Raw genomic sequence first — 16,796 nt, 5'->3', positions numbered from 1 at the left:
CTTATCTTACGAGTCTTGCTTATTTCATGGAATCACGTGAGTTGGAAGGGATCTTAAAGATACCTAGTTCTAACCCCTGCTGTGGACAAGGACACCTTTTACTAGACCAGGTTGCTCCAAGCCCATCCAGCCTGGCCTTGAACACTTCCAGGGGTGAAGCATCCCTGGTTTCTATGAGCAATTTGTGCCAGTGCATCACCACCCTCACAGGAAACAATTCCTTCCCAATGTGTAAACTAAACCTGCTTTCTTTCGGTTTAAAGCCATTTTCCCCTTGTCCAATACCACAGGCTCTTGTAAAATGTCGCTCTCCAGCTCTCTTGTAGGCACTGGAAGGGGCTCTAAGGCCTCCTCTGATTCTTCTCCAGACTGAACAACCCCAGCTTTCTCAGCCTGTCTCCTCAGCAGAGCTGCTCCAGCCCTCAGAGCATCTTCATGGCCTCCCCTGGACTCACTTGAATGTGGTCCCAGAGCTGGACACAGGACTGCAGGTGTGATCTCACAGCACTCCTCCCTCACCTTCTGCCCACGCTGCTGTTGATGCAGCCCAGGACACATTTGGCACATGGATGCACAAGGAAAGCGCTTTGATGCACATTTGGCTTTCTGGGCTGTAAGCACACATTGCCATCTTATGCTGAACTTCTTGTCAACCAACATACCCAAGTATTTCCTTTCAGGGCTGCTTGATTTCAAATCAAAACACCATTTCTAAACTTATGGGATCATCTGCACCAATATTGAATGCGAAAAGAAGGCCCAAATAGTTGAAAAAGTACCAAGCTTAATCCAAGAATCCTTAAGAGAAGACTGCAGGGTTTTAAGGAACTTTCTTCTCTTACAGTTTTTTCATGCCTACAAGTCCCTTTGGAATTCCAGAGTTGCCCATTTCTCTGCTTGGCCAGCTCAGCACAGCTCAGGCTCTGCCAGGGGTCTGGGGTGGCTGCAGTTTTGCCTCACCCCACACTGATGTCAGCACCAAGACTCACAATCCAACACAGCCAGCAACTGTGGGAATTGCTGAACCTGCTGGATGTGGAAACATGCAGATTCTATTCCATGACTTTGAAGGTGACCAAAAAGTAAATTTATTTTGGAAGCACAAGAGAAGTTAAGTTCTCATGGGCTGCAACCAGTTTGAACAGAAGCTTCCCAGTCAATGTAAACCTGTTACATCATCACGGTGACAAGCCCTAGGCAGGCAAAAAATATCCTGTAGGTAAAACAGATGAAATTCCATGATGCACAATACCAAGGTGCAAAGGAATTTCTTTTGATTCTTTGCTGAATGTAGATTATTCCACGTACATCAGCAAAAACAGGCTGGCAGGGGATGGGTGCTGGGCCTCTGAAGTGGAGCTTTATCGGTGAAGCTGAGCAAACAACCACCACCAGTTCCATGAGACCTGAGCAATCCTTCCTCACCACCTACAGCAGAGCACAGCAAAAGGGAGGAGACATCTGAATGGTGTAGCTGAAATTCACAGTCTCATTTGGAGTAAGAAACACATCAGGAAATAAGGTTTATTTCTGCTTCCACACTTCTAGAGCAAACACATTTTTCCCCACCATCCAGCAGTTGTGCTGCTCTCCAGCTGGGGTTGGAGGCTGCCACTCTGTCATGTCTCTAAAGTGGTACTGAAGACCCAGCCCCTCTGAAAAGTGCCACAGCTTAAAAGTGCCCTCTCTTTGTTCAGCTCTGTCATGCCAGTTTGTCTTCAGAGACTGTAAATTCTCAGGTGCTACATAGCAAAACGTTTCTTCCTCTGCCTCGGGAACAGACAGATGCTGCTGCTTCATCTTTTGAATTAAGCTTCTCAGCGAGTTAGCATCTGGTTTGTGCAGCACGTTTGGGGTTTGTGAAGTGAAAGCCATCTGATTTCATGCTTTAAGCCTACAGCACATACACGTTCTTGTTACCATAATACTCAGCACTCTTGCTAAGTATCTGAACTGTGGAATTGCACATAGTTAAAAAAACCCCAAAAACATTCTGTGAAATTGCATGAAAACAACATTCCCTCCTCCACCCACCTGTTGTATGAGTCCAGCTGAGCTTCCTATCAGTCTAGAAGATTTCTTAAGGAAAAGGCTATTCAGACTGTTTTTACATAACTATGATATGAAATTCATATGATGTATATGACTGACCACTAAACTGCTGTAAGCTTTTGGATGGGACTTTGAGCTAACGTGCCCTCTCTTCTTCATCTTCTAGTTGGACAAGAGATACCAGGTCTGAAAGGACCTGACATTCCCGGGTGGAAACTCCTCCTCTCAAGAAGATTGATTTAATTCTGTGTTTTCTGTCTCCAGAAAAACAAGCAGAGAAGTAAATGAGCAAGTGATACTTGGAAACAAACTCTGAACTCAAAACCAATTTGCTTTAAAACATTTTCCTCCTCAACTACTTTGCTTGGAATGCTGAAGGTGAATAGAGATGAGAGGTTGCAGCAGGGATTGAATCAAGCAGCAATTCTCATAAGGTTCAGAAGTGACTTAAAGAATTAGCACTCAAATCTTCAGAGCCCTTCCTGAAAACCCAGTGACCTGACCCAGAAGGTCCCAGCCTCCAGGGACTCCCCAGGGACAGACGTCCAAGGTGGTGTCCACCTGTTCAAGGGGGGACTTGGCAGAAGGGATCTAATCCAGCTAAGCTGAGCTCAGGGTAGGCAGGGGACAGTGAGGCAGGAGGGGAACACAGAGAAACAGCTGGTGCTGACAGCAAGGCCCTCCATCAGAGCCTGTGGGATGTGGGGATACCTGATCAGCAGCAGGAACCCTCAGGGAGGTGGGCTAACCTTGGAAGGGGTCAGCATTGCTGCTAGGCAGGAAAAGCAGTGAAACTGGAAGAGAAGACTGGGTTGATGGTTAGACTTGATGATCTTAAAGGTCTTTTCCAACTGTAGTGATTCCATGATTCTATGATTGGTGACCAGCTCAGCTACTGACGGCCAGAAACCAGCCCAGTATGGAAGATTTGGGCTGTCCTCACTACACTTCAGCAAGGACAAGGAATTGGGAATGGTTTGCCTTACAGAGCAATACCCAGTGACATGTAACTCTGTAATCCTTCTCTTTTTTCCCCATATTTGACGTTATTGCCTGTGTGCAGGTGGGGAAGTGCTGTCCCTCATGCACCCAGCTGGTTTAATCCAAAATGTATTTGAACATTACCTGAAGGAGAACCCTGGGAATTAAACCTGGCCCTTGTTACTGCCAATCAGTGGGAAGGCAAGAGGTTTACATAGATTAGCATTTAATCTGAATGCTTGTCAACATAAGAATGTGCTTCTTTCAGTCACATGTTCTGAACATGCATAAGGCATACACATAATTTAAAACTAACAGGAGACATATAAATCTTTCATTTTACTGCACCAGCATTGAGCCCTAAGGAAAGAAAGTTACAAAAATAATCTTATCCTGCACTTAATCCTCCATTCTTTTGACTTCCAAAAATAGATCCATTTTCTCAACAAAACTACAACAATATTATATTTCAGATAATGAAATAAAATAATGAAATCTTCAAAATATAAAAATAGTCTGCTTCACTTAATCTACAGAAGTTTTATTTTTTCTTTGGCAGTTCCCGTTGCTGGTACCACATGCAAAGTGAGGACTGAGTACATTTCAATGAGATAAAGATTACATTGTCTCTCTGGAGAAAAAGGAAACAATTTACAATCAAACAAGTTTACCTTCCAAGAGCCTGAATCCAGACTGAATGTTACGCAATTTTAGAGGCAACTGCACAACTGATCTAGAAATAATATCTTAAGCCACATATAAATGGCTCCACTCAACCCCAGCCAGCAGTTTCTGCACCCTTTATCACTGGGCTAAGTGTTCAGTTTATATAAACTGACATGGACCCACTGCCTTGTAGCTACAGATTTATAGTAGCTGAAAACATAACCCATTAAAAAACATTAACAGCTTTTACTGGGCCTTCTGGTTATTTTTAAACACCACTATTCCAAAATATACAAATATTACAGAATAAATTGAATGCCCCAAACTGTTCTCTGTGATGTTTTGGAGCTATGTGATATTGCTACATAACTTACCTACTTCAAAGTGCAGTAAATGTGCTATTTCAAATTCCATCAGACTCAAAATTGTAAACAGGCTTATGGTTTTTATTGTTGTAAACACATATGCCCCAGGCATACATATCTTGGTTTGTCCAAAAACTGAAACAAGGAAGAAAACAAAATATCCCAGCCTTAAACATCAAGTCAACAGTAATCTCAAATGCAGTTAACTCTTACCCACATACATTCAAAATATCTCCTTAGAAGCTCCCTCATTAAGCTTTTTGAGGAATTAGGATAGTTCATAAGGCCTTTGACTTCAAACTTGCCTGACAAGGTTTCAGTATCAAACTTAATGAGACACTCTGTGATTGCACTGATTTTACATCCCAGTGTCCTTCAGCAAAATCTCCCAATTTCCAGTCCCAGCACTGTGAGTCACTTCCCAGGTGCAAATCACAGGTGGCCCTGCACTTCCTCCAGGTGCTCCCAAACAGCAGCAAGCCCATCCTCCAAAGGCACTTCTGGTACAACAAAAAGGCACTCTCAGAGTCACACAGGGAAGGCAGGGGGATGAAATTCATCTCTTGTCTTGCATTGTGCTAATTTCTTCAAGGTGAACAAACCTCTTGAATTCCTCAGTCTCCCTTCCAGATTTAGACACATCTTCAGAGTCCAGTCATTTTGGCTTCAGCATGGAGCCACTCCCTGGAGGTCTCTGTACCTGCACTGCCCACAGAAGCCAGGAATGAACAGGTCTGAACTTCAATGCTCCAGAAGGTGCCTGAGGTTAAGTGTGTCTTTCATTCAAAAAATGTGCTCAACAGGGTAAATCTACGGTAGAAATGAGGTTCCAGTTGATGTATCTAAAGCATGATAACATCCCTGACTGAAAAATGTCACCATTTAAAAGGCAGGTGTAGCCTCAGTATTGCAAAATAGGTGCAAGCTGAGATTAATACCCGTGCTGTGGTGTTTTGTGAGGTAGAGAGCTTACACCATGTGAGAAATGGACATGGTGATTACTTAAAGGCCAAAATTTAAAGAAATTTGAATTACATAATTTTTGGAAGGGACTACTGATTTTTCACATTCTCAGAGGAGATGCTGATTTTGAAAATGTTAATTTCTCCTTCTGACAGATAACAGTTTGCAGGTTTCAGAAGCAAGAAACATCAGAAATGGAAAATGCAGGATTCTATTTCTTACAGAATTTATAAACTTAGATTACCTCAAAATGCCTTTCAAAAAAATAAAAAAAATCCTGAAAATATATCCACATCACTGATGTGCCTCATTTCAAAGCAAAAGAAGTCCTAGCTTTATATAGTATACTTCGGGTTCCCAAGTGCTTTCCAAACCCAATAGTGTGCAAGTTATAGGTAGAGATTGTGCTCAAAATCCACCCCAGTTTCCAAAGGTGTAGTATATTGTGAGTTAATATTTGGATGGTGCATCATGGATTGGACTCAATGACCCTTGTGAGTATTTTCCAATTCAGAACCTTCAAAAATTCTCTGGTCACATTTACAGGTTTTTTTTTTTTCCCTTGAGCTACAAATGCATAAAATCTCCCATGAACAGATTCTCATAAATCACTGAAAAACAAACAATACCCCCCCAAGCATTCAAAAGCTTGCATTTATGAACATGTGTAATGCCCTTTTTACCACAGTGCATGGATTTAGGTGTCTATTTGCACAATTTGCAATCTCTTGATTTCATTACTGGCTATGTCAGATCATCCTTTGACCTTTTTGACAAAATGTGAGCAGAGAAATGACCTGGAAAACTCTCACAGACTTTGTTGGTGGGGGGTGAGTCTGTATTTGGAAAGCCACTGCATTCAGAGCTTTCAGACAGAGGTGTCCTTTTCGTGGCTGTCCAAGTTCTCTGTGCTTTGATGGCTCCTCCTGGTAAAAGCAGAACAAATGACACATGAACACACTTCTGGCTTTCCCTGCTGACTATTCAAGCTGAGTTTGGCAATCTCAAACAGCTGAGAGCCCCCAGCAGGGTGTGGTTGTTCTGGACAATGGCTGAAGCTTCTGAACAGAGGGCCAGCCCCATCTCAGACTGTTTACCCCATCCCCTCTACTCTGCACAGATGCATGTGTCATATCTGCCAGCCACATGCACATACCTTGGATATTTTAGGGCATGAATTGGTCCCAGGCACCCATGCTTAGGTCCTGGAATTGACCCCTTTACATGGAAATCAGTTTCCACTTCCAATAAATTGGGATAATAAAATCAAGGAAAATTAACAACCTATTTTTTGGTATTTTATCCATCAGTCTGCTAGGACTGTCCTTATATATATCCTCAAGAGCTGGCAGAGGTGGATGAATTTGAGCTAAACAAGATTTTCCTTGGAGAAGGAGAAAAAAGGAGGAAGGGAGAGTGATAGAGTAAAAATTGAAAGACTAGCTCAAAGCTGACCTCTTTTTTTCTCCCACAATCTTTTCTGCCTACGCTTCTAAATGGTTTGGATGTTTCTTGTATTCCATAAACACCAAGCATGCAGTCAACAATACCATTTTCTTCTGTATAAAAGTAAATTGTAACTATTCACATTTCCCTCACAAACTTAATCTATGCAGAATATTCCTCATTTCTGGCCTGAAACAATGTACCACAATAGTGCTTTGTGAGCCACTCCAGAGAAAATGTAAAATAGAGCAACTGAAATTTCTGATAAATGGTCCTCTAAGCAGGTTGCATTGCACTAAAAAAAAAAAAAAAAGAAACAGTACCATTCTGTTTATAATTTGACTAAGAGCACATTGTTTCATTTTGTTGTAATGAATACAGGTATTCCTTACAATAATAATTTTACCAGTATGATTAATAGCTGCTGTGGGGGTGTTGTTGCTGTTTCACTGCCAGTCCAAACTTACCTTAACTCTTCAAGGGCAAGCTTTGTTTCTTTCCGGCTTTCTTCAGTGATTGGGTAGAAAAGGAGTATAAACAAACCTAAAAGGATCAGGATGGCAGGGACTGCTCCAATGAGAAGTTTCAGTGTGAGGATCACATCATCTGACTGTCTGCATATCCCTGGCTTGTATCCAGTAAACCTAAACAAATAGAAGCAAGTGATGTATGTCCAAAGCTAAAAGGTTGGTGTTCACCTGAAAGTTTCCTTCTCCCCCCACCAACTCTTCAAGGCTTTTCTCCCATTTTCCCTATACCTCTCTTTTTTCCTTCTCCCCACTACATTTCAAATTGTATTTTTCAAACCTCATTCTTGTGTTCAACTTCAGATAAGTGCATTACATCTGTATTTTCTTGTTATTTTATATAACTTCAAAGTTAATTATTGTTGTTGAAATAGGTCAATTTACTTGCATATTTTTAAAAAGAATTGTGGAATCCCATGTAAGGAAATAAACTGGTGCCCAGCAAGTTCCACCTGAACATGAGGCAGAACTCTTTCCTGTGCAGTGACTGAGCACTGAACAGATTGCCCAGAGAGTCTGTGGAGTCTCCCTCACTGCAGATATTCCAGAACCATCTGGACACAATCCTGTGTTCTGTGTTCTGGGATGACCCTGCTTGAGCAAGAGAGGTTGGAACCAGATGAACCACTGTGGTCCCTGTCAGCCCTACCCATTCTGTGATTCTGTGGTTCTATGAAATTAATCTGTTATGTGTTTCCTATTAATATTCAGCAAAGTATTCAAGCTCTGCTTTAAAAGCAAGTAATTTGACCAATTTCAACAGCAATAATTAACTTTAATTTAAACACACACTTAAGCGCTCATCTCAAGATAGACAAATTTACTCAAGTGCTCAGAGTTAGGTACACACTTACACTTCATTGATTCAGGGCTTCCATGCAGTCTCACAACTGCTGATATACTCAAATTCCTATTCCCAATTTGTGGAATGAGTTTTTTCTCTGAACATACACCTAATGAAAGCTACAGCTCATTTGGCATCACTCTGTCTTCTGTGTTCTCCCACAAACATCTGCCTTGGCAAATTGCTGGGACCCAACTGGAATGCAATTGAAAAGGGGAACAGCGAATTGTTTGAGGGTTTTAGCACTAAGCAGCTAAAATTCCTAAGCCCAAAATGTTCAGCCAAGCATTGCCTGTTATTTAGCAATTTCAGCTCAAGGCCCCAAAGCAAAACATTCTGGTTACCAAAACCTACTCTGGAGCCTAGGGCTGGATTTCCCTTCTAAGTATTTATTGTGTGCTGTAGCAGGGACTGGCAGAGGCCCTTCCTGCCAGGTTTTGCACAAAGGCAGGGCAGGAGATGCCTGGCCACTTTCTCAATCTGTCTGGTCAGAACAGACAAGACAAAGTGGAAAGAGACCATAAACTCTGGGTGACAGGCAGAGCTGTGAGAAAGGCTGCTCCTGACTCTGATCAGCATCCAGTTCCCTAAAATCATGCAGGAATTGGTGATTCTTTCATGCTGAACAGTCCTCTGGCTCCCCTGAAAGCCCCAAATCCATGTATAAGCTCATAGAGATAGTCCAGGTCAGGTGAAACAGGGAATGCACAAAGCACCTGTATTACCTTCATCTGCTACACTTTCATGTTTAGTTCTTTGTTCATATAAGCCACTAAAATTTACATGAGTAATTGAAAAGAGAGAAATCTAAAAGGAAGTCAGGTTTTTCTGAACAGAACCATTTCAGGGCAAGTAACTTACTGCTCAGTTGTCTGGGCTAGATAGCACCAATCCTGTCTTTAGTGGTCAGCCATCTGGAGCTGCTGGCACTTTCAGGCTCAGGGCATGAAGGCAATTAACTCCACAGGCTAAAAGTGTTGTAACCTCAGAATGCTTTCAGAGTAGATCCACTAAGTGGAAACACAGTGTTACTTACTCCAGTCCTGCTGCAGAAATTCCTAAGCCAATTCCTGCTGACATCTTGGTAAAAAAAACATAAGAAGAATAGAAAATGGTTTCATGTCCTTTCCCATGGGGATTCTGCAGACGAAAGTTATCAACAACATCAGGCAGCATTGACCTAGAAGTGAGCAAGATAAAAGAAAAACTCAAGCCAACATTTCTTTTCAAAGTCCAAACTTAATGGAGTAGAGTACAGCCCTCCTCCATTTTTAAGCTGACTGATGTAGCCACGCACATGAAAGAATCCAGTTCAAAAGGTTCTACTCCTGGAAAGGAGGGCAAAAAATGTGTAAAAAAAACCATGGCCATATATTACAATGTAGAAAATCACTGAAAAGCCATCAAACACTTGAGAGGTGACAGAATTTCCCAGTCTACCTGTCATTCCAAACAGAAGTTGTGATATTAAAATAAAAAGATCAACAAAAACCCCCCATGTTTCTTAAGATTTCAAGGGATTCTGAATGTCTAAATAGTTGCACTCTGAAATAACTCTTTTGACAAGGGAACAACATTTTCAGAAACCAATGAAACCTATTCTCTCTCTATTTCAGAGAGACCAAATTAGGTAATGGGGGATTAGAATGGAAGCTGCGCAAACGTTAACTGTGAATTGACATTTTATTTCCAATATATTCCAATTTACTGTTGGAAAAAAAAGGTGTCCTCGCCCTTATGTAGTGTGACAATTGTTTCAAACAATGTACTCCATGATTTCTTGGGAGTTTTCAGGACATTTTACAAACAAGTTATGAAAAACAATGCTCTCAGCAATGATCATGATTTCTGTTTAATGTGATCTCAATAACCATTATTTAATATGAAGAGGAAATGTCCTGCCATGCTCATCCTTGAGTTGTTTTTCCCCACTTATTTTCAGTCCTCAGGCACAAAAGACCTTGAATTCTTGGTTTTTTTTAACCATAACCTTGTGTGTTTGATCTGTAACAGAGGACTAGTCAAGCAGGAATACACAGAATCATGGAATGGTTTGGGTTGGAAGGAACTTTAAAGATCATTTCATTCCAGCCCCCTGCCATGGGCACCTTCCACTATCCCAGGTTGCTCCAAGCCTCATCCAGCCTGGCCTTGAACACTTCCAGGGATGAGGCATCCACAGCTTCTCTAGGCAACCTGTGCCAGGGCCTCACCACCCTCACAGCAAAGAAATTCTTTCTAAAACCTAATCTAAATCTGTAATCTTTCAGTTTAAAGCCATTACCCCTTGTTCTATAACTACATGCCCTTATAAAAAGTAAGGTTAGACATAGTTTGCCTTATGTGTCCTCTGCTACATTCTTAATTGCTCAGCATTAATTGATTTGCCTACCTTCATAATTCCTGAAGCAATGTTATTACACATTGTATAGCTACTTAGATTATTGATTAATTTAAATACTGTCCTGTACAAAAAGCAGCTATGGTTACAGTAGATGTAATCTGTTAACAACTGGGCAACCAAGGTCACATAATTGCAAACAGCATCCACTATAAAACCAAAAAAAGATTATTGGAAGAAGTGTCTCTTGCCATATTCTGCCTCTTTCAGAAGCAAATTCCATGCAGCAGTACATACATGTGATGCAGAAATACGTTAATTCCCCACCTCAAATGTAAAATTCTCCTACCATGGCAACAGAAGAGATGCTGCAATGCTCAGACCAGAGACGAAGGCCACGAAGTAAGCCAGGATCAGGTTTGGAATGGTCACTAGCATGACTGCAAAAGGAATCATCCACTGAAGAAGAAAAGCATTATGTCTAAGTTACAGCATGCACTGCTCAATGCTATACAGATTGTTCCCTTCAAAATACAAAACTGTTACAGAACAGTTCACACACAGCAATGTCTCACACTTCAGTATTTTGGTCAAATTGCATTTCCAAAAAGCCCTGAGACAATCTGTCCTTAACCACCCAGAATAACTGGAGAAAAGTAGGACAAATTATAGTAGTGCTGTCTGTGTTAGCAGTATTAGGGCTACAATTGAACTAGTAAATTAAACAAACCCAGGAACGTATTTACCAGTCTTGAAGCCAACTCACAGACCCTGGCCACATTCATAGCCCTAAACAATCATGGTCTCCAAAAGATCTATGACCATATAAATACTTTTTTGTGAAGATTGAAAGTAGTTGATTCCCAAACTGTGCTAGATGGAATGATTTGGGTTGGATGGAACCTTTAAAGATTATCTTGTTCCAGCCCCCCTGCCATAGGCAGGGACACCTTCCACTAGACCAGGTTGCTCCAAGCCCCATCCAAGTGTTCAAGCCCTGGCCTTGGACATCCCACATCTTCTCAGGGCAATCCGTGCCAGGGCCTCTCCACCCTCACAGTAAAGAATTTCTTCCTAGTATCAAATTTAAATCCACACTCTGTCAGGTTAAAGCCATTCCTCTTTGTCCTATCACTCCATGCCCCCATAGGAAGTTCCTCTGCAGCTCTCTTGAAGCTGCTTTATGCACTGGAAGGGCCTCTTCCCAGAGTCTTCTCCAGGCTAAACAATCCTGGCTCGCTCAGCCTGTCCTCATAGGAGAGGTGCTCTAACCCTCTGATCATTTTTGTGGTCTTCCTTTGATCCACAGATCCAGCAGATCCACAACCTTCTGGGGCTGCGGGTCCCAGAGCTGGATGCAGGATGGCAGGAGTGGTCTCATCAGACTTGGAGCAGAGGGGCAGAATCCCCTCTCTCAGCTGCTGCCCACGCTGTTTTTGAAGTGTTTGGTTTTGTAGGCTGCAAGTGCACATCATGGGGTCATCTCGAGCTTCTTGTCAACACCCCCAAATCCTTCTCCTCAGGGCTGCTCTCAGTCCATTCACTGCCCAGACTGGTTTTGTGCTCATCATCACCCTGACCAGGTGCAGGATTTTTGCTTGGCTTTACTGAACTTCATGAGGTTCCCACCTCTCCAGCCTGTCCAGGCCCCTCAGGATGGCATCCCTTCCCTCCAGCTCTCACCTGCACCACAGCTCAGTGTCACCAGCAAACCTGCTCAGGGTGCCTTGTCCCTCTCTCCGTGTCACTGCCAGGGATGTTGAACAGCACTGGTCCCAGTATAGACCCCTGGGCATGACACTCCTCTCTGTCCCCACCTGGACACTGAGCCATTGACCACAACCCTTTGGGTGCCACCATCCAGCCACTTCCTCATCCACTGAGTGGTCCATCCACTGAATCCATGCCTTCCAGACAAGGATGTCATGCAGGACAGTGTCAAATGCTTTGCACAAGTCCAGCTAGACATTGTCAGTTGCTCTTCCCTTATCCATGACCACCGATAATTCTCAGAGATTGCTAATCAGATTGGGTAAAGATTTTTCTGCCAGTTAAATAACAGAGGTGACCAAATTCCCATTTCTCTTCTAGGCCAGTGGAACTATTTAATTTACTATTAGAGACAAAACCTTAAAACATCCTCTCACTGCATTCCAAGGGGAGTGGCAGGACTTCAGTGGTCATTTTAAACTGTAAATATACCATTTCATGGATCACCTTCAGTCTTGAATGAGGAAGAATCTGCTTTCATTTCCAACCACCAGTTTAAAGCCATATAAATACTCAGCAATAACTAAACCCAAAAGTCAGTGGTTCCACTCCCCACAGCTGGATCCACTCATGAATTGCATGACAAGTCACAGAGGTTACCCTAAAACCAAATTAATTTGGGATGCTTGGGATTTTATTTTCTGGCAGTAGTCATAGCCACTAGATTTCTTCAGCTTGAAGCGATGGGCTTACAGGACTGAAAATCCACTTTTTAAAATGCTGATTGAATGCCCAGCTGTCCTATACCCGTCACATGCTCCATCTCCCACGCCTGTGAACCACAGGCACAGCAGCACATGTAGAATCCAGAACCCAGGGCTTATCTACAGGGCTTTTTAATGATGGGGGATTAGTTTAACATTAAGTGTTTCAATCCTCTATACTTGCAGCTTGGGAGCTGAGGGTATGAGAAGAGCTTTCACAGAGAGTGATTCCCCTAAGCACTGCTATTTACAGTTTTGTATGATAAGTGATTCTGGGAGTCCTGCAGTCTAATCCATTATGTTTATGTTTTAAATGCATTTCCCATCTAAAGCATTTGCTTCCAAGCTAAGGAGGCAGAAAATAACCTTTCCTGACTGCAAGTTTCCAGCACAGGCAGATAATCCTTGCATTAGCCCAGTGTTGTGGCAAAATCGTTATTTCACCACAAGAGAGCACTCCAGCAATATCAGATTTTATGTTGTCTCTGAGCAATTTTATGACTGCCTTATGCTCCACACAGGGCACCCACTCAGAAACCAAAGCACTTAAAATTCTAGATCGATAATAATAATCATTGTGACTGTAATTTCCTAGAGAAAGAGAAGCAGGGCCAGCAGGACTGAGGTTACAATGCCCTAAAGTCTCGCCCATGCAGTGGCAGCACAGTCATGGGGGCAGTGCTCCCACTGCAATAAACAGCTAATGCAGCTCCTTCTTTCTCACTTGCAAAGCAAATACTCTGTTATTGGCATCTGCTCTGTTGTCACAGGGTTGCTGCTCTCTGAGTTATAAACAACATCCTCCAGTTATCCCTTGCTTTCTATCCATTCACTGACAGCTGTGGAAGGTGACCCTGCTGGGATGCTGAAGGTGGAACTGGTCTCTGCAGCAGCATGTTGTGAAGGGCAAATCAGGAAAAGGTGCAGGGAGGATGTGAGTGGAAACAGGATGGGAGAGTGGAAACAGGGTTGCAAAGCCAGGACTCATCCAAAGGCATCCCTCCATGCTGCACCATACTTATAGATGGCAAATAAATAACTGCATATCTGTGATGAGGTGCTCTTATTTTTACTAAATCCTGCAAAACCCTCAGCCAAAAGATATTATTGGCTAGGGTTGTGGGAGAGAGAAATCTTTGTTTTTAGACACCTTGCCAAAACTATAAACCAAGAAGATGCCACACTTCTTAAAATACCTCATGACAACTTCACCTCCAGCCACGAGCTGAGACTTACTGAGTGTAAATTCAGTGTTTGCCCCATGAGGGCACAGCAGACACCTAAATGAACACAGCACGTGGAAGCTGAAGGAAATAAACAGAAGAGAACAATTTCTAGCCTGTGCACCAACCTGGTTGTGGGAAGAATGATATCAAGGATCCTGCTTGGGAGCAGGACAATTCCTGATAATTCCAAAATTCTAGGCTTTAAACTTCTAGGAACTTGAGATACTTAATCAGTAGTTAGACTTGGTCACCTCTTTTGGAGGAATGGGTAAAAAGAAGAAATGGAAGAAACCCAAGATTCTTGTTGTTTATCTACCAACTTCTGAACTCCTTGAGGGTTCTCTTCAACACAGAATTCCCTTCACAGGAAAAATTAGTCTGGAGCACTGTGACTTTTTTCAGGAAACTAAATTTCCAATCACACATTCACCCTGAAAGGTGAGTGAGGTTTTAGAGGGAAAAGAAAAAATGTTTTCTTCCCTGTCTCCTTCCCTTCCAGTAGAACATTCCCCAATGACAAACTTAGGAGCCTTAAATTATATACTTTTATTTCATAGTGGGAAAGTACAGATTAGTTGTACAGATCACACAAGGTGGTAGGGTAGGAAGCTCCTGTGATGCATTGTCAGACACAAAATCCATCACTGAGCACACACTGAGTCCCCTGAGAAATGTCTACAAGGTGAAACAGAGAGGTGGCTTTTTTTAAATCCATCCCCCACTTAGACCGTAACAGTCAAGCAACTCAACTGTAAAATTAAGTTAAACCATGTTTACAGAGGTGCTGACAGGCTTTCCAGTCATGTAAAACTAAATTTATAGAGCCAAGTTGGTTGAAGAAAGCATTGTTTGTGGCCAAGCAGACAGAGGAGGATATTTCCTAAGGAAGAAATCTGCATTCCCAGGTCTAGTCAATGGGCCAATACTGCTTTTGGCAATTCTCTTTGCTCAAGTGGTAAAAAGAAATAAGGATGGGACTCGAATTCCAGATGCCTACTTCAAAACACATAACAATTCAGCATATTTGGAACTTGGGTTTTAAAGTTACTTCTGATTCTCTGGAAGTCATTACAACACAGCTTTTAATTCCAAAAATTATAACTGTTCAACTCTATTCAATAACTGTCACCAGACCTAAATTTTTCAGCTTTGTTCAGATTTTGACATATAGCTTTGGGCTGGATTTTTCAAGTCCTCCTGCTTTGTTGTGCACAAGGCAATTTTTCTTTCCTCTTTCATAAGTAATTGAAGGTAAACAGGGGGAAAATGGGGAGGAACAGGCCTATACAATAACTCACCGAGGATGATGACAGAAAATTGCTGCTGTCTGCACTAAGTAAGGGACTTAAAATAATCCATCAGTGACAAGGGCAGGCTCACTGAGCTGGCTTTGCAAAGCTGTGTCAGAGTTAAACTAGGCTTCTTTTATCAGGTAGGTCACCTTTTTCTTTACTTCACTAATAACTCTCCCTATTCAGAGGGATGTGGATGCTCTTAGAGGGGGTGTAGCAGATTTTTGTTTCCTTCCATAGGACTGAATTACCAATGCTGACACCTCAGCACCATATAACAAAGACAAAACAAGCCTTGCACAACAGATAACTTGTCAACATGAGGCAACTCAGATCTGAATTTATAAAACCTCATTGAAGTTCAGTTCTGAGAGCTTCAAATGAGGAGAACTTGTACAGAATCTTAAATAAACAGGGACCTCCCTCCAGCATCAATCCATTTCTCAAAAGTTTCCCTTGGAAACTTGGAATCTGTCTGAAATTTGGTATAATGATTTAAAACAAACCCTGGAACTGAGCAAACTTCACATAGATGGATGTTATAAGCACTTGAAAGAGCTCCTGAAGTGGCTCCAGTTGTCAAACGAAATGAGCACAAGCAGAATTTTTTTCTCAGAGGATTTGCTTACCGAAATCCCACATGCTGCACACTTCTTGCCAAATCTCTGCAGAAATTTCTGCCAGAAGGGAACACTCACGACTGCTGATACCTACAAAGGACAAAAACCCATATCTGAAATGTGCTTACTTCCACTGCCTTCTCCAGTTCACACTTTGTCTATACATAAAAGACTGAAAGGAAGGTGAACATGCAGATTCTTGTTTCTCCTCACCCTTTGAGTGACTTTTTAAAATTCATTGTTAAGCTATCCATCAAAGGGTTTTCCAGTCAAATCTCAGAAAATAGTGTCATAAAATTTCCTTTTCTAATGTGAGCCACAGCAGTCAAAGCTGCAGTTCATACACACTGCAAACAGTCACACTTTGTGCTAATGCCTTTTGCCAAACTGCCTGAAATTGAGCAATGATGAGTGAATTTAGCTCTGCCCCATGGTACAGGAAGAAAGCTGAGGTGCAAAATAAACCTATCCTAAGATAAATTTAAAACTACATTCCATACTTTGTGTCCCATCTGTAAGAGAATAATTGCTTGCAGTGGACATTACTGTTTCAGACACTGAAATACTCATCCACAGCAGCAACAACCTCAAGCAATGTAGTACCTATGCCCTGAAGTACTGCTACTAATGGCAGCCTTACACTTGCCCTTTATTTAAATGTCACCTAATTGTTACTGCTATATTTCAGTCTCCACTTTACTGTCTCTCTTCTTGGTGACCATCACTTGCAGAGCCTTAAGGTATCCAGCACTCGTCTTCTGCTCCCCAACATCTTGGTTTTAATGGTTTTGAAAAAGATATGTCTTGTAATGTGGGAAAGGCTAATTATCAGCTAAAGAAGCAGAATTCTACCTCTGCATGTTAAGACAAAAGATTCTGTAAAAGAATCTTTTTATCACACTGTCAATTGCTCTAGAGAGGAATCTTCATATTTCTGGGTATTTTAAATATTTATCCTCGCAAGCTGCCTAGCCCCAAGGAGTCGTGTGTATGAATATG

At 42.0% G+C, this 16,796-nt stretch overlaps 1 protein-coding gene across 1 annotated transcript in view; it reads right to left on the bottom strand.

Moving 5' to 3' along the window:
- Positions 1 to 3,606: 3,606 nt before the first annotated feature.
- MFSD2B (major facilitator superfamily domain containing 2B) overlaps positions 3,607 to 16,796 on the bottom strand; it is a 39,991-nt gene continuing 26,801 nt past the window's right edge. Inside the window, 5 exon segments of the mRNA XM_033056672.1 lie at positions 3,607 to 5,953; positions 6,941 to 7,117; positions 8,881 to 9,024; positions 10,535 to 10,644; positions 15,807 to 15,887. Of these exon segments, the coding sequence (XP_032912563.1) occupies positions 5,896 to 5,953; positions 6,941 to 7,117; positions 8,881 to 9,024; positions 10,535 to 10,644; positions 15,807 to 15,887 (570 nt within the window). The 3' untranslated portion in view covers positions 3,607 to 5,895.

This window comes from Catharus ustulatus, chromosome 3 (genome assembly GCF_009819885.2).
Source record: "Catharus ustulatus isolate bCatUst1 chromosome 3, bCatUst1.pri.v2, whole genome shotgun sequence".
Taxonomy (NCBI): Eukaryota; Metazoa; Chordata; class Aves; order Passeriformes; family Turdidae; genus Catharus; species Catharus ustulatus.
Note: the sequence above shows the minus strand (reverse complement) of the source record. Positions and strands in the feature narration are given on the sequence as shown.